The following is a 17336-nucleotide window of genomic DNA, read 5'->3' on the forward strand; positions in this document are numbered from 1 at the left end:
ACATGTTTTGTTTTCTTTCCACAAAGTGTGCCCAAGCCATCAAGCGAGTGGACGAAAAAGTGTTGTTTTTAGATTAAAACTAAAATATGGCTAAAGATCCGCTCAATGAAATGTTAGAATTTCTACAGCCTAACTCTCGTTTGGACTTGAAACATGTTTCTTTAGACTACCTTCTCGGTTTGTCTGGGAAAGACGATGGCCTGAACACGCTCCTAGAAAACGAACAAATTGTGCAATGTATTATTGAATTAATTGCAGATAAAATCGATGATATATCAAAGATAGCTCTCTCTTTGTTAGTGAACATTACAGCACAGCCAAAAGGTGCATTAGAACTCTTAAAATACAAGGCGAACGACTACAAAAACATAGTTGAATTACTTATAGGTTATGTTCGAAATCCTGATAAAAGATACGCAGATATTGCGTGCATGATATTGACGAACATAACTCGATCGGAGGAAGGTCTGGAAATCTGTTTGGATACATTCATACCTCATTTAAACGATCTATTAAATGTTTTCGTCAACTTGGACTACAATAAAAAAAAATCCAACCTGCATTACCTGTCGCCTATGTTCAGCAATCTGAGTCAAAGTATACGGATAAGAAAATGGTTGTTAGAAGAAAATCCACATGTGCCATTAATAAAGTTATTACCTTTTTGCAATTTCGAGCATTCCAACATTCGAAGGGGTGGTGCAATAGGGACTGTACGCAACTTATCATTCGACACAGAAAACCACGATTATTTATTAAGTTCCGAATTAGATTTGCTCACATATCTTTTGCATCCACTAATGGGCGATGAAGATTATGAAGATGAAGAGATGGATAAGCTGCCCATAGCGCTACAATACTTGCCGAAAGAGAAAAAGCGAGATCCGGATGTAGATGTCCGGAAAATGATTCTAGAAACACTGGTAAAGTTCTGCACGAAGCGTAAAGGCCGAGAGGTCTTGCGTGAAAATGGAGTATACTACATATTAAGAGAGTATCACAAATGGGAGCGAGACGCACATGCGTTGTTGGCTTGTGAGAACGTTGTAGACATTTTGATACAAAAAGAAGATGAAGTGGGAGCCGAAGACTTGTCTACAGTCGATGTTCCCGATGACATGAAGGAACAATTTGATAAAATGGATCAAGAATATTTAAATACTGTTAAATAAAGATTTTCTTTATTATCACTCCTTTCTTTACTAAAATTCAAACTTGTTAGTCAACTATAACAATTAACATTATAAAGCCTAGCCAATACTTTGGCTACTCAATCTTTCTCTGAGCATTTTTAGTCTTCAAAAAAAAAAAACGCTCAACAGCTGGTTGAGCGTTTTTTTGTTCCCACTTCATACGTTCGTTTTCATTTACCGCCGCAGACCATCGGCACGGATATCATCCATGACAACATCACTTAGGCTTCACAATCTTGAATATTCTAGAATAGAGAAAGACATTGAGTAGACCTTTCATCTTGGAAGAATGTACTACTTGGGAAATTCTAAATCAAAATCTAGTGGAAAATAAACACAATAATACAAATAAACATTTATTTACATTTACTTACAATAACAAACTAAGACAGATCTACAAACCTATGACTGTTTGTGTCGTCAAGAAAGAAAAGTCTTATTTAATAGACATATGCTTAGTATGACACTTGGTAACATAAGAAAGTAATATGTATAGTCATTATTTTGTACTTAGTTATACAAAGATAACACCAACTTTTCATACAAATCGCAATATTTTTTACTACCCCCGATGTAACAAATCCCATTGGTAAACAAGAGGGTTTGCTGCAATCCAAAAACATTCTAACTTTTCCCCTGTATATATAAATACACATTTTATAATTTTTATAGGCCGGCCACGATGTTAGCACACTAAAGTTTTCTACAAACTTAGTAATAATGTAAAACATTTTTTTAACATTTAAAAAAGAAATGTATAGTCCCAGAACCATTAAAGATATTTTATCATCTATTGTACAACAACTAGATTGTAATGTAGATTATAGTGAAGCTAAATATAATCTGACTAGTGGCCCTTCCCGGATTCGCTCGGGTAACACCATAATAAATGAAACACCTAAACTTTCCTTGGGGAAAACACTCGTTAAAAAAAATCCCACATCAAAATCCTTTGTGTAGTTACGATGCACAGGGATTGGCAGCGAGTAGCGACTTTTTATTACGCTTTGTATGCTGCAGCAAGTGAACTCTTTTGTAGAGGTATAGAGTGAAGGATTTTTAGCTTTGTTTGATTTGGGCTATTTTGGGTTGAAGACATCAAATCTAATGTTTACTCAAATCAAATTTATTTTACAGTTTGATGTGTGCATTTGGCAACTGTAAATTGGTCTTTGTCTTCTATGGTTTTCTATATTCCGTGTTTTTTTTCTCACTTCAAATTTGAATCGATTTGTGTGGAGATGGAAGGTATAAAATGACAGACAACTTTTTTAAATGTTACTTTTTAACACGACTGCCCATAAAGTATGAAGAAAATATTCAGAGTATGTATTGAGTTTATTTAACAGATAACTATGTGTAATGTGTCATTAAAATAATTACTTTAGCCCCTGGTGATATAGGATACTCGTATATGATGTTAACGAAGTCAACACAAAAATATATGTACCTACAAAACGTATGTTTAACGATACATTTGTGTGAAAAATCGATAAAATAAAATAGTAGGTAGTCGGCTTTTTCTGTGTTTGTAAAATTGGGACATTCCTGCGGGCGAATGGATATATATTTAGTTCCATTATGACAACAACATATTTATTTTTTTGGGATTTTACAACTTACCTATTGAGCACATTTTTTTTTTCAATTTCTACAACAGCAACTAGAATCACATGTGTACGGTCAACAGCACATCAAGTTACCCTTCATCTACCTCTATGACGCGGTAATACTGGCAAGCTTACAATGAATTGGCGGTTAATATGCGGTTGACTGTATTAAAACTGCTAATTATCTATAAAGCATTTGTATAACAGAGACAGCGCCAGTGAAAGCGCAGCGGCCGTTTGTGGAACTATCGATAATAGATCCGCCACGTTGTTGATGTCAGCGACTGTAGCGCCGCGTGTGGGACTTCTTTCATGGCGCGGACTCTATCATAAACATTTATACTACTACACTGTTTTAGATCCGGGTTGAAATACTGATATTTGTTTTTTTTTTTTCAATTAGATGTTGAGAACACGTGTGACCCGTCAAATATCTTACTTTTTATATGAAGAGTGTTAAATTGTTACGATCTTGATAGGTATATAAAAACATGGACGGGCAGTTCCAACAATAAAAAAAAAAAACTTTCTGCTTCATGACAATGACAGATCTGGTGCTTTTTTTTTAAATTCAAAAATTATATAGTGCCATTAAATTTTATGTATAGCAATAAAGTATGACATTGTTTATTGTATTTGACGACCCTGTGACAATAAAGGTTGACAATTTGATGTGGTAGACTCTTTTTCATTATAACATAGATTCACAACCTAATCTGCTTGATATACATAAGTTTCACAACCTATTTAATGTTTTACAGCATGGACAACAAATATTGTTGTAAACAAAACCGTATTTCAATCAACAACATTATGACTGTTTGATCTCGTGTACCTATACCATGGATTTAGTAAGTACTTCGTACAACGGAGTACCTATTATTTCCATGATAAATTCCAATTTGAAAAACAAAACGAACAAGTGATATGCAGTAGTGGCACCCTCATGATTAAAAAAAAAAACAATAAATGTTCTTTTCTTGAAAAAATAAATAAACAAAATACTCTTTTTATTTTATGAAAAAAAAAAATCTTTTTTATTTTTATTTTCTTAGCAACCACCCCAAATCGCCAACCAACAATAAAGTTGTGGTTAGGCCCTGCTTTGTCTTAATTGGGATCCAGAGGTCTGAAGTTCTTGACGCCCTCCATCCTGGCTTTCCTGCGCTCCGAGGGCGTAGCGCCCTTGATTTTGGTAATTATATGAGCACCTTTCTTCGCCAAACTGGGGTTGTATGAAGTAGTAGCCTCCTGTGAAAGAGACAAAAGATTGCGATGAAAGTACCTAACTGGGTGAATTTCACGACTGTTTGAACGTGTGCGTGTAGCGTTTCATTAGTGTTGCATGTTTTTTAAAAAATAAAGAATCACTTTTTTTAAATCAAACATTTATAAAATTAACATTGTACACTGGTACAATGTATATGTAAAGTACTGACTTTACTAATTTATAAAATAGGATAATTAAATTGATTACTGTGTATGGTACAACAATTATAACAATTTAATAAACACTAATGACAGCCCGCGGCGGCGTTCAAAACGCTCGTGAAATTGACCCAACTATGTGTTATGTATGAGTTGTATATCCAGGTTCCATACTTGGGTAGTAACTAACATAAAAAAATTCAATCTGTGCAAACATTTGCAAATAACAAAAAAAATATTTACAACATAAAGTACTAGAAGAGAATAATAAGTTAAAATTAAAAATAATAAATACTAAATTAATTTAAATAAAAAATTTACACTAAATCTACGTCGTCGTGCGGTAAAGTTCCCAGAGGGCTGGTGACATTCCCTCTTTGTACGGCCAAACTCAAACGTTGACCGAAATAGTCACCAGCCCTTGGGTCCCCGGAGACATCGACCGGACGTGCGGGAATCACTTTGTAAAGAGTTTTTGCATCCGCACCCCAATTTAAATCTATCTATATTTTCCATATAATAAAACTGTAAGGCTGAATGGATATCGATGTGGTTTTCACAGTTATATAACGAATGATCAACTCAAAACCTGGTATAGGTTACATCGCGATACGTTGCTTAGAACCCGAGATATTTACAGTACTATTATTGTTAGGAGTTATGAGCGGCCGCACGAAAAACGCGGACGAAGTTGCGGACAAAAGCTATGACAATTCGCCTAGATGTCGCAGAATAGCATATATTATCAAATGACCACCAATTGCCTTGCTATTAAATTACACAAGATATTTATTTAGCGGGGAAACGCTGCTAGTATTCTGGGCACGTTGCCTCCATGTGGCGCGTTGGAAGATTATTTGTATTTGTAATTTAGATGATTTTATTTGCACTTTTGTATTTGTCAATAAAGCGATTTGTCCCATTGGATATTTATACTTTTGAGTATAAAGCTATCAATATATATCTCTGTCTAATTTTTTCGTGTTTATTCATAACAGTGACGCCTCAAATATTGTCAGAGTTCGCGTTCTATTCTATATAAATAAATAAATATACCTATTAGGGCAAATCACACAGATAAGCTAGACCCAAAATAAGTTCTAGATTTGTCTTATGGGATACTAACTCAACGATACTATATTTTATAACAAATACATATATAGATAAACATCCAAGACCCGGGCCAATCAGAAAAAGGTCATTTTCCATTATGACCCGACCGGGGCTCGAACCCGGTACCTCTCGGTTCAGAGGCAAGCACTTTACCACTGCGCCACTGAGGTCGTCAAATATACATAGCAACCAATAGCAGTCGGGTTTGTCTATCACTGGCTAAAATGCATAATTTCGCGCGTTGTAAGGAGTAGGTACCACCACACTGTCGCCGAACTTCAGACACACGCCGACGCGAACGCGTGAACATTGCGTAGTTAGTAAGAAACGGTTAGTAATGCAACAATGAGTGATTTTATTTACCGCAAAGAAAAACCTGCAATGTATGCGGCACCTACCGACCGAATCCGCCGAGGTTTGGCGAACTGTTCGACGACAGTGTGGAGCCGCCATTGAAGAGCCAAAAGTTTTGGCTGAAAGAGTATACACACGACATTTTGGAAATAAGAAGAAATTACGCAAAGCATATCCCGGAAAAATAACTCGTTGGCGTGAGTAATTAACGCGGGCGAAGCCGCAGGCACAAGCTAGTTTATAATATTAGCCAGGATTCTGCGGGAGCAGGTTGAAAAAAACCGCAGTAATGTAACACAGAGGAGTTTGAGTTTCCCCAGTCTTGCTACTTACATCGTCCCAGTTCTCGTCGCAGGGTATGACGGCGGGCACCGGCTGGACGTCCACCACGGGTCTATAGTCGTCATCCATTATGTACAACTGACTGTCCAGCATCAGACGCTTCGGGCACACGGTCACGTGAAACTGTAAACGTAACATTCAAACTAATAGATCCTTTGGAATATAAATATGTTTAAATAATGCTACAGACACACACATCCTTATCTACTTGTTTAGGCTTGTTTTCTCGTTCAGTTCCCTCGACCAAGTCTATCCGACTTGGAATAATAACTACACAGACAAAAAAAAAAACAAACAACGAACATCACATTATTTATATACTGGATGTCCGTTAGGACACGACCGAACACGGTCGACGCAAACTCTATACTGAAGCCTGAATGAAATACGGCTTCGAAATGCGCAAGAGGTTTTTCTGTGAACAACCCATGACCCATCAGAAGGAAGAGATGGGTCAACCAATAGTAAACAATTATTTAAATTTGAATTACGAAATCCTATTTGTGTGATTCAAATACAATTCCGTTATTGAATTTCGAATTAAATTCAAATAAAACAAATACTAATTTCTTCTTGAATGTTTATGAAATTTTCAAACTTATGTTTACGTTTTCATTTGCACGACACACACACACACATACCTTGTGATTTAAAATCTTGGCGCTCCGAATCTGACCCTTTCAACATTCACCAGATGCAGCCGATCGGTAAACTCATAGAGCAAACATAAAAAAACGTATACGCTAAAAACTTCGTATAAAAAAAATAACAAGAATTTATATAGATCCTCGTCCATTGTGCCAAGTCAGCCACGCGCGTGTTTATCGCAAGGAGTCGCTCAGGACGACGACCAGTGTGTTGTCAGGATAAAGTCTAATTATTGACTAGCCGTGAACAGGGGGTATGGGGGGTGTTGCACCCCGAAATGCCTCCCCTTGCACTCGACGCATCCTGCACGTAGATCAATACAGCTCACAGCCAGTCATAGCGCGGGAGACTGGCCTATGTCCTAGATGTAGTTTCCGGAATTTCAGTGCTTGTCGCTACCTGACAGACGCACGCGCGACGGGAATCAATATTTTCATATAATATACCTACGCGTGTAATTGTACCTGATACTGATGTAACTTATTCAAATGTATTGTTTGAAACTGGGTCATTAATATAACACTTTAACACTACAAACAATTATAACACTAAATATTAAAACATATTTATTATTATTATAATCTAGTACTAGCGGCCCGTCCCGGCTTCGCTCGGGTAAAAATATAATAAATTACACACCTAAACAATCCTCAGGAATCACACTATCTATTGGCGAAAACCGCATGAAAATCCGTGCAGTAGTTTTTGTGTTCGCGAACAGACAGACAGACAGACGCGGCGCGGCGGAGGACTGTGTTATTTATATTTCGCTATTAATTAAAGTATTTGATAAAAATGTAATTTCAATAAATTCTCATAGTATATCACCTACATGTATTTTGTCCGGTTACTTTTTTATATATCTAATATATTCTATACTAGACGTTGACTAGGCTTTGCTTCCGTGGGAATTTTGAGATAAAATATAACCTACAACAATCTTGAATAATGTACCTTTCAAATGGTGAAAGAATTTTTGAAATCGATTGGGTACCTGCGGAGAATACCCGCCTCAAACATACAAACTCACAAACTGTTATCTCTTTATAATAATAGTATAACAGTATTACTTTTTGATCATGTACTTTATGTACGTTGTTGTATTATTAAAAATTAGTATTAAATATATAAAAACGATAACAACCTTTTCTGACGTGATAGTGACCAACACTACAATGAGTTTCTTTCTGATTTTTTTCTCAGTTACAAAATGCCATATAGTTTGTAGATTGTAGAGAATTACTAAAATTTAAAATTCGACGTGAAAAGGAACATATGAAGGTAGAATTTCTGAATAAATATGATTTAACTTTAATGGTGGCGCTAGTATGCATGGCGGCACAGTCAAGCTGCGTGTTTCAACAGTCTTGGTGTAACGGTTAGCAAGATCGTCAGTGATTTGATGGACCCGAGTTCGATCCCCGGTCTGCAGGCCTACCATCAACTTTTACAGAAGGATTCTAATGCAACTCAGTTCAATTTAGGAACCTAAAATGAATCGCATTCATACAAAAAAATTAAGTCGACGGTACGAATTTGCCACGCAGTTCAGTTTAGGTCCTAAAGTGGATCGCGTTAAGAGATGATGTTAAGTCTGCTGAATTATATTTTTTTCAGACTGGCTTAGGTAGGACTTGGGTGTTTTTCTAATAACTAGATTTTGTCCCAATACTTTTTCCCCGAAATTAATGGTAGCCTATGTCCTTTTCCGTACTATTAACTAAAATTTCAAGAAGACTGGTAAAGTAGATAAAGCTTGAATAGGCAACAAATAAACATTATTTCGCTTTTATCATAATAGTTGAGTTTATAAAAACTATCACAATAAAATAATATAAAATATAAAATATCACTGGTAACACCACGTGCCTTACCACGCTGGAAAATCGTCGTCGGGACGACGTGGGACGGGAGCGACGGATGGGCAGGTCAACTTGCATCCAGGGTGCCCCTGTTCGCGCTACTTTTGCATGTGGATGTGCATCCGATAGTGTTCTACCTAGTGCGCCAAGTGGCTTACCACCAACCCTCCCGAAAAATATCTATTATATATCCCGAAAAATAATCTAGGTACGCCAAAGATTTGAGGAAAAAGATGTACTGCCGATAGTTTTTTAGCTGGTACGTAGCTCCTGAAAATATATCTAGGTACGCCCAAAACTACTCACATCCAGCTCGACGTCGTTGACGATATGGGTCGCATCGAAAGGGCAGGTCAACTTCTTGCATCCGGGATGCTGTTTGCGGCACTTCTGCAGGTGGATGTGCATACGATAGTGTTCTACCTGGTGCGCCATGTTGTACGGGCATGTGATCAACTGGTGCGGGTTCGGGTCGGCCATTGTAGTGCTGAGGACAATAACAGTTAAAGTAAAGCCGGGTCCTGGATATGTGTGTACGGGGTTTAAAATTCTAAAGCCCTTTTTTCTTATCATAGCAACTTTTGCACAAGATGGATTAGACTTTATGAAAAAAATTTGCATATTTGCATAATGCCACATTCGTAAAAATATCGCAATTGCAATAATGTCGCTTTAGCAATTAATATTGAACACTACAGGGACAAACAAGACCTTTGAAAGACAAAAGTGGGGACCTTTGCCCAGCAGTAGGACACATTCGGATGAATTGAGGTGTGCAGATTGTGTAGTGAGTGTGGTGGAACCTCAGTAAGCCTAGCTGTGATGTACAGAGGAGCAAATAACCAATGTTTTATCAATGACAATTGTTGTGTTTATTATATTATAATATTCTTTTGAATAAATTAAATTTAAAGTGTTTTGTTTGTGATTTCAAGATAACTCCATTTTTGTACATTTAAATTTGATTCCATTTATATCACCTAACCGCCACAATCTTTATAAAATTTACCATTTATTTACTAATAAAGAATGAATCTGTATTGTAAATGCAAAAGAGTATGAATGTGGATTTTTGGTACTCAATTTTGCTAAATCTTCCTAATGGATTTTGATAAAATGTTGTATACAGGTAGAATATAACTTGGTGTAGGGTACTTTGCAGCTAGTTTAAGTTAATTATGATCTTTTGTCATACTGAAATGAGTAAAGTAGGTAGCTTTTTAAGTACTTATTACCTGTTGTTTGTTTTGGGTATACCATAATAGCTACAACTTCATTTTATATGTTTAGTGGTCAAATTTCAGGAAAGCGCATAAACACTCAAAATGGTGGTTTTTTTTATTGGTCTACACGGTAGGTAGCAACATTCTTGGGCAACTTTTTTGGAAAGCATTTTAGGTTAATTCTGGTTTGAATACTGGAAAGTGGAGAAACGTGTCGTAAAAACTTTTTACTGACTTACGTGGTAGTGGTAACAGTGGTTGTAGAGGTAGACAACGAAGAAAACTTTTTCCTAACTCGTTTTACTGACTCCACACAAAATTACTGTATTCTCTTTGAACAATGTCTGTTTTCAAAGTATTATATAGGTCTGATTTTCAAGTTACAAAGCGAACCAAAAAGGTAAGTATTTGTAAATATAGGCATAAAACTCTATAAGTCAATTTCACAAAATAAACTACAGATTACTAATTAGTTACTATGTAAATAAACCTCTTTGTATTGTTCCACATAGGGATGGGCAAAAAAAATCGATATATCAAAATATCGATATTTTTCCGGAAAAATATCGAGTTTCGATATTTATTTTCTGACATCAAATTCGTGTTAAAATCGATATATTTTTCCAATCCGAATTTTAAAAAAGGAAAAGAGTAAAATCGAAAAATATTGATTTTTTTTCCACTTGCCCATCTCTTCCACAAACTATATAGGGATGGATAATATGCTAATTATGGAAGTATTTACTAAATGATCTAAGGGTATTTGTGAATGGCCCCCATGGAATTAGTATGTAGGTACTCCGTTATACGAAGTAGGTACTTATTCCATGATGGGCCCTTCGGCCCTTCAACAGTTACTTCACTTGACCAAATGTCCAAATCTCACCTGTCAATGTCATCTGTGAGCATGCAATCTAGCAGGTGTACAGGTACCTACTAACAAAGTATGCAGTTGGTGTGCAGTCTCTTTGTATGCAGTGTAATACTTACGTGTATATCTACCTAGGCAACCTAGGTATTCAAATTCAATAGGTACCTTTACATGAAATTCGTTTAGTAAACTTATTTTAGTTTTCAAGTACCTATTTCATTACATTAATTCAAATACTTTTGTTCAAATGATAAAAATCTTTTGAAAACAAATAATATTAACATTTCAAAACTATAGTTCAGTCGCTTCTTTCTCAAGCGATTAACAACATGGAAAACGTATTTCAAGATCCCGTTCAACTTTCCAAAGGCATCAATTTAAAGTAAGTTGGCACAGTCAACAGCACATCAAGTTATCCTGTATAAACCTCTGTGGCGCGGTATTAGCGGCGAATTTGCAATTAAATTGAATTGGGTAGGTTATCTACCTATTGGACTCGAAACCGATATTTTTTGATGTGGTTTAAAATCGGTTTATCCTTCAGTAGTCACCAATCTCATAAACTTACTTCCCTCGAGGACTATTTTCCGCAGTTAGGGCTTTTTCTGCGTGAGGAGTCTACATTGTCTCATAGTCTCACCAGACCAGCTCCTTCAGGAAGTAGAGCACAGCCAATTAAGTATGACAGACTTCGCTCACGGTCTCTGGATATCCCAAGAACTCTTCTTCCAGGTTACCAAGATACGGCGTTTCCCTAGTTAGGGAGCCGATGTTTATACTGTGTAATTTTTTATTAAACGAATTTTATTTTTACTTATATTATTTTTTCTTGTTGATCTTTGTTTACAGGGAGCTGATGACCACAGCGACAGAATTCCATATCGACATGGATTTCAAGAAGAAACAGAATGGCATGTCAATCAATATGGATGACGACTTCTTTCCTGACATGGATGGTGATGACAGGTATTTATTTTATTTATTTATTTAACCTTATTATAAAACATGTAAAAGGCAGATTTGAAGGTTGAGGCTCTTTCTACCCGTCAACCAATAATATTATGCAGGTAGAAAAAATATTTATTTATTGGTAGCATGCTGCTCCGGCTTTCCTCGGGTAAAAGCGTAATAAAAAAGTAGCCTATGTTACTCCTGAAGGTTTTGTCTATTTCTGTGCCAAATTCCATCAATATCGGCCCAGTAGTAATTTATAAAAAAAGTAAAGTTTATTCAATACAAAATAATTTTTTTTTATATATTGCGTGAAAGAGTAACAAACATACATACATCCTCACAAACTTTCGCATTTATAGTATTAGTAGGATATGAAGATTGACATCTACCCTCTTTGGGAATGCTTATCAGCTGTCAAGGCTATGTGTCCCTTACTCACCTCGTACGAAATCCATGGGAGGGTATAGAGGGGTCTTAATAGAAAATAATGTGGAAGAAAGTAAAATACCAAAATTTTACAGCGATGAAGAAGACGTCTTGAAAAACATTGAGGATACAGCGGACAAGTTGATGCTGTCTTCCCCGGAGTACCATTCCTTTGACGAGCTCTCAAAGAAGATGATCGACTGTTCGATGTCCAATGGGGCTGTCAAAATTCTCATTATTGAAGAAGGTCTATTGTATTCATTTTTTAATTTACAGTTTTATGTGTAGAAAGTGTATACTTGTCAAAACATGGATTCAGATAGGACTTTCTACCGCGGGAGGAGCCGCGGAGAAACTAGTTGTTGTCCGCGGCTCCTCTACTCAATAATTGAATTATTAAAACTTTAATCTTGGTTACTGAAGAGAATTTTTCCTTTTTATTATCCAAGATAATATTGATTGGCATACTATTTTATTTAAGTATAATGATTTGATTTTGACTCAATCTTAATCTATACTTAATCTATACTATTATAAAGAGGTAAGCGTTTGTGTGTTTGTATGTTTGAGGCGGGTAATCTCCGAAACTACCAAACCGATTTCAAAAATTCTTTCACCATTAGAAAGGTACATTATCCAAGATTGCTATAGGCTATATTTTATCTCAAAATTCACACGGGTGCGAAATATTTGCATGTCTCGTTAGAAGGTAATATGACAGGACTGTAATTAATTGTTATGTACATCGTATACACACATTGAAGCAAATACATATAATATATATTATATGAATTATTCCAGGCGATGGCCCTTTAGTCCCCGTCGATGCAGAGGTGACTTTACACTACGCAGCGTATTGGGAGAAATCAAATATACCATTTGACTCTACTCTCACTATGAACGGAGGGACACCTTTGGTAAGTATTTTTTTTAATTCGTAACTAGCTGCGTCCCGGGGCTTCGCTCCCATGGAAATGTCGGAATAAAAGTACGTTTTTTTGTTTTTCCAGGTTGTATTCTATCCGAGTACCGAATTTCACTACAATACGTCCAGTATATTTTCCATGAAAGAATTAAACATACACACATACATCCTCAGAAACTTTTGCATTTTGAATATTAGTCAAATCAAAAATTAATTATTCAGAAAATAACAGGCACTTTTTCACGTAAAATTTTATATTATACTAGATGTTGCCCGGGGTTTTACTCCCGTGGGAATTTTGATATAAAATATAGCCTATAGCAATCTCGGCTAATGTAGCTTATTAATGGTGAAAGAATTTTTGAAATTGATTCGGTAATATATCCGCCTCAAACATACAAACTCACTAACACTTACTTTTTTATAATAATAGTATAGATAATAGTGATTTCACAAAAGCTACAAACTACTTACTGGCATTTCGGAACGTCCACTGCTGAGAAGAAATGTTATATGGGGTTATATTTAATTCCCATTTCTTCTTCCCATCTTCTTTGTCGTGTTTCTAGTGTTGCTTTTTATCGCATAAACCATTTTGCCCTATTGTTCTTTGGCATAACGATTTTGGCATGCAATATTTGGGTCATAATAGGTCTAAGGCATAATTGATTTTTGGCATACGGGTAAATGTGGCATAATTAACTTTTAGGTTGGGTTAGGTTAGTTATGGTTCCGCCGCGCCGGTGCTGTGGAGCGAGATTAGCACACGCTTCCGGCACAAATGCGGCAGGCGTTGACACCGTGTTTTAATGGGTTAAAGTCCCACACACCTAACCGGCTTCCCGTGGCCGGATGGACGGGACGAGCGTCTTTCCACACTTAAAAAAGTGTTAGTTATGGTTCAAATTGTTATGTGTAAACCAATATGCGTAAGAACGTTATGTTTAAAAATCATTATGCCATAGTAAAAGTATGACATCAAACTGTATGCATAAAAATAGGGAAGGATCCGAAATGCTAGTAGTTTGTAGCTTTGGTAAATATTGTTTAATTTAGAATATGACGTGAAATAGTGCCTGTGAAAGCCTAATTTCTGAATAAATGATTTGATTAGGAACCGTCGCGAGGTTATTGGTGTTTTAAAAATAAACTTATATATATACAATTGAACGCAGACCATACGCCTCGGCAAGCGCAGGATCCTGCCGGGGCTGGAGCTGGGTCTGACCATGGTGCACGGGCCGCGTGCCCGCGCGCAGCTGCTGCTGGCGCCCGCCGCGGCCTGGGGCCCGCGCGGCGCTCCGCCCCGCATCCGCCCCGAGCGGGCGCTCTTTGTTATATCGCTGTACGCGGTCAGTGATGTCTACGCTAGTGCTAGGTGAGTGATTCATATCCTAACTATAAGATAGGATAGGACCGCATATACTAATATTATAAATGCGAAAGTAAGTTTGTTTGTTTGTTTGTTTGGAATATGGAGATGGACATGGGTACCTTTCATCCCGGAAAGTTAAGGCGAGCGAAGCCGCGGGCAAAAGCTAATCCCTACTAATATTATAAAGGCAAAAGTAAGTTTGTTTGTATTATATAAATGCGAAAGTAGGTTTTTTGTTTGTTACCTCTTCACACTATCTACTCAACCATTCTTCTTGAAATTTTGCATACATATATATTGAAGTATGGAGAAGAACATAGGGTACCTTTCTTCCCGGAAAATAACTATTCCCGTGGAATATTAACGCGGACGAAGCAGCAGGCAACATCTAGTTTGATATAAATTTCAACTTTATACAAAATTTCATTTCAAATTTATGGTTCTCTTGTCACCTTTTCAGGTAAGGAACCCTAAAAACCTACTTTTCACTTTTCATGTTTGTAAACATAATTTCAGATTCAACGATCTACCAATGGAAGAGCAGACCAAGTTTGAGGTCACCGTTAGAACTGTGAACGGGCTCCATGCAGAGGCTAAAGGTCTATTCAGCAAGAAGCGATACAAACGAGCAATCAAGACCTATCAACATTCCATGTCAGTGTTGGGCCTCTCACGGCCGAAAACAGAATACGAAGAGGACCAGTTAAAAAAATTAAAAATTACCACATATATCAACCTAGCCGTATGTTACTGCAAAGTGGACAAACCAAAATATGCCCTGATCATGTGCGAGAATCTAGACAGAATAAGCAACTTGGATAAACATTGCAAAGGTTTATTTTACTACGGACGAGCACACAATATGCTCGGGAGACACGATGAAGCATTGACCTATTACAAAAAAGCTTTGAAATTGGAACCGAAAAATAAAGATATTGGCAAAGCACTGGCCGATTTGGATGCATATTTAAAAAGTTCCGCGAAAACTGAAAAAGAAATCTGGCAGAACGCGTTCCAGTCTAGTGTCGAAGAGAAAAAAGAAAAAGTTGTCTATGCCGTGGATGAGGATTTTCAAGATGGCGTCCGGGAGATGTGCAAAGATTTGGCGGGAAGGAGCGAATATGCGAAGTTTGATTTGCCATTAGGTTTAACGAAGGACGAAGTTGATTGTATAAAGAGTTTAGCCGATGATTTTCAAGGATTACACGTGCTGGAAGATGGTGAAGGGAAAAGGAAAAAAGTTAGCATAGTTAAAAAAATTTCGATATAAGCAACCAATCAGAAACGGGTGTCCATAGAAGTCATTAATCTGTCCCGTTACAAGGACACGTTTTTAACACATGTGAAATATTCAGAAACTGAGATCAGCAAAAACAAAAGTTTAACATTAAATTTTTATGAAATAATAATTTTAGGTAAAAATAAATATTAAGCCTCGTCAGCACTAGCGCCTTATCAGCTTGAAAAATCGTTGCAATGGTATAATAACTTGTCATATATCTGTTCACACCTCAGCGCATTTTAAGCTTTTCAACGCTCGTACTAACGAAGGCTTAGATTTATCTAAGGTTACATTTAATCCGTAATATTTTAATTCATCAAGACGTATAGGGGAAGAATTTAAACCCTTTGGTAAGATTACTCAAAACATGTCTCCAAAGACTGACTTTAGCATGTAGGTTTTCTTAGTGTTTTAAAAAAACTCGTGTAATTTAAATTATTGTAATTTAAAATATTTAGAAGATAGTGGTTATATCGACGAGCTTAATACTTAATATGTATTTTAGTTGTTTTATATTCATATTTTAAGATTCGATGCCAGGCGAAACTAGGCTCTGTCTTGTTGTTTAGTGCAGCAAAAGTTATGTAAAGTACAAAATAAATATGGCTGTTTTATTATATAACTATAGTTTTTTTTCTTGGAACGTTTATTAAACAAAAGGTATAGTCATACCCAATGGTACCACAGACGTTCATGTACTCACTAGAAAAAATATGTGTCAGAGAGTTATAATTTTGAAAAAAAAAAGGTACAGTCAACAGCACATCAACCTACCCAAATTCATTCCCAATTCGTCTCTATTACCGCGTTATAGAAGTTCGTGCAGGGTACCTTGATGTGCTGATGACTGTACCTAAGATTGCATGCATCATAGATAAAAGAAATAAATTGATTTTATCTATGGCATGCATGATACTGCTTGCCACAAATATAAAAACATTACTTGCTGTTCTGCTTCGAGGATAATAGAAAGAAAGAGATGCAGAACCACAGATGTACAAACATTACTGTTGGCGGGACGACCTTCATTATAGGGAGTAACTTACTGGACATTTATCCTGCCAGAGTACAGTACATTATTTTAGGTACACAAAAGCTTTGCCGCCTTTTGCCATGTCGATTTGCCATTCGATGTTCGATTAAAAAGTTTATTTTAGAGTTCTTTATTAATACTTTCATTATGTAAGTATTCGTTTGTGAAAATATACAACAATGTAGCATTTCGGGTGCCGAAATATTAGGAAAAATCGTTTCCTATAAGATAAAAATACTTCGAAAACTATGGGATACACCTCACGTTGTAAAATTTTCGAGCCAGTAAACGGTCGAAAAGATGCTCGGAACACTTCACACGTGAAGACTTATTAAAATATGCACTTCATACAGGTAAGATCTTCAGTCAAAATCAAGTTTATATCAGTCTATGACCACAATCGACCAAATAATGCAGAACATAACCTAAAATAGTGTTATTATTTTCAGGATAAACCACTAAATCCTTTTTCTTTTTTCCTTTAAACTCACACCACGATTGCGTAGAAGGTATTTTTGGTGGTAAATCTGCAACAATATTGAAAATTGGCGCTTTTTACCTCCATTGCCAATGTTTATGTATCTTAGTTGTGCCAGTAACGCCATCTGCGCTGAGCTTTGCGTAATATGCCCTATTCTCTTTAATTTATATTTACACCTATGGTATTCCTTTAAACTCTATATTGCCGCACCGACCT

The 17336-nt window shown here is 36.4% G+C and overlaps 3 protein-coding genes across 5 annotated transcripts; 2 read left to right on the top strand and 1 right to left on the bottom strand.

The window, feature by feature from the left end:
• The first annotated feature begins 2 nt into the window (after positions 1–2).
• On the top strand, positions 3–3664 carry LOC128682000 (uncharacterized protein). Its single transcript, XM_053766416.2, has one exon. It carries the CDS (start codon positions 87–89, stop codon positions 1170–1172), a length of 1086 nt encoding a protein of 361 aa, XP_053622391.1. The 5' UTR covers positions 3–86; the 3' UTR covers positions 1173–3664.
• Positions 1537–10284, bottom strand: LOC128682001 (gametocyte-specific factor 1-like). 2 transcript variants are annotated; one of them, XM_053766417.1, is made up of 4 exons: positions 10013–10284; positions 8857–9037; positions 6032–6163; positions 1537–4054 (listed from the first exon to the last, which is right to left on the bottom strand). In XM_053766417.1, the coding sequence occupies exons 2-4, from the start codon at positions 9028–9030 to the stop codon at positions 3914–3916; spliced, it is 447 nt and encodes a 148-aa protein (XP_053622392.1). In that variant the 5' UTR covers positions 9031–9037; positions 10013–10284; the 3' UTR covers positions 1537–3913. The 2 variants fall into 2 exon arrangements, with proteins under 2 accessions (XP_053622392.1, XP_053622394.1); XM_053766419.1 differs by having other exon boundaries at positions 10009–10282.
• Positions 10285–10728: 444 nt separating this feature from the next.
• On the top strand, positions 10729–16228 carry LOC128681999 (inactive peptidyl-prolyl cis-trans isomerase shutdown-like). 2 transcript variants are annotated; one of them, XM_053766415.2, is made up of 7 exons: positions 10729–10831; positions 10863–11026; positions 11494–11610; positions 12120–12271; positions 12826–12941; positions 14125–14327; positions 14841–16228. In XM_053766415.2, exons 2-7 carry the CDS (start codon positions 10974–10976, stop codon positions 15592–15594), a joined length of 1395 nt encoding a protein of 464 aa, XP_053622390.1. In that variant the 5' UTR covers positions 10729–10831; positions 10863–10973; the 3' UTR covers positions 15595–16228. The 2 variants fall into 2 exon arrangements, with proteins under 2 accessions (XP_053622390.1, XP_053622389.1); XM_053766414.2 differs by having other exon boundaries at positions 10739–11026.
• Positions 16229–17336: the final 1108 nt, after the last annotated feature.

Source organism: Plodia interpunctella, chromosome 29, assembly GCF_027563975.2.
Source record: "Plodia interpunctella isolate USDA-ARS_2022_Savannah chromosome 29, ilPloInte3.2, whole genome shotgun sequence".
In the NCBI taxonomy this organism is placed as follows: Eukaryota; Metazoa; Arthropoda; class Insecta; order Lepidoptera; family Pyralidae; genus Plodia; species Plodia interpunctella.

Bases quoted from the DNA above. Each gene is read 5' to 3' on its own strand.
- LOC128681999 (XM_053766415.2), top strand. From the start codon at position 10,974: ATGGAAAACGTATTTCAAGATCCCGTTCAACTTTCCAAAGGCATCAAT. The intron at 11,027-11,493 runs GTAAGTTGGCAC...CTTTGTTTACAG, and splicing joins TCCAAAGGCATCAATTTAAA to GGAGCTGATGACCACAGCGA. The intron at 11,611-12,119 runs GTATTTATTTTA...AAAATTTTACAG, and splicing joins GACATGGATGGTGATGACAG to CGATGAAGAAGACGTCTTGA.
- LOC128682001 (XM_053766417.1), bottom strand. From the start codon at position 9,030: ATGGCCGACCCGAACCCGCACCAGTTGATCACATGCCCGTACAACATG. The intron at 6,164-8,856 runs GTGAGTAGTTTT...TTACGTTTACAG, and splicing joins TCAACGACGTCGAGCTGGAT to TTTCACGTGACCGTGTGCCC. The intron at 4,055-6,031 runs GTAAGTAGCAAG...TCTCTTTCACAG, and splicing joins GCGACGAGAACTGGGACGAT to GAGGCTACTACTTCATACAA.
- LOC128682000 (XM_053766416.2), top strand. From the start codon at position 87: ATGGCTAAAGATCCGCTCAATGAAATGTTAGAATTTCTACAGCCTAAC.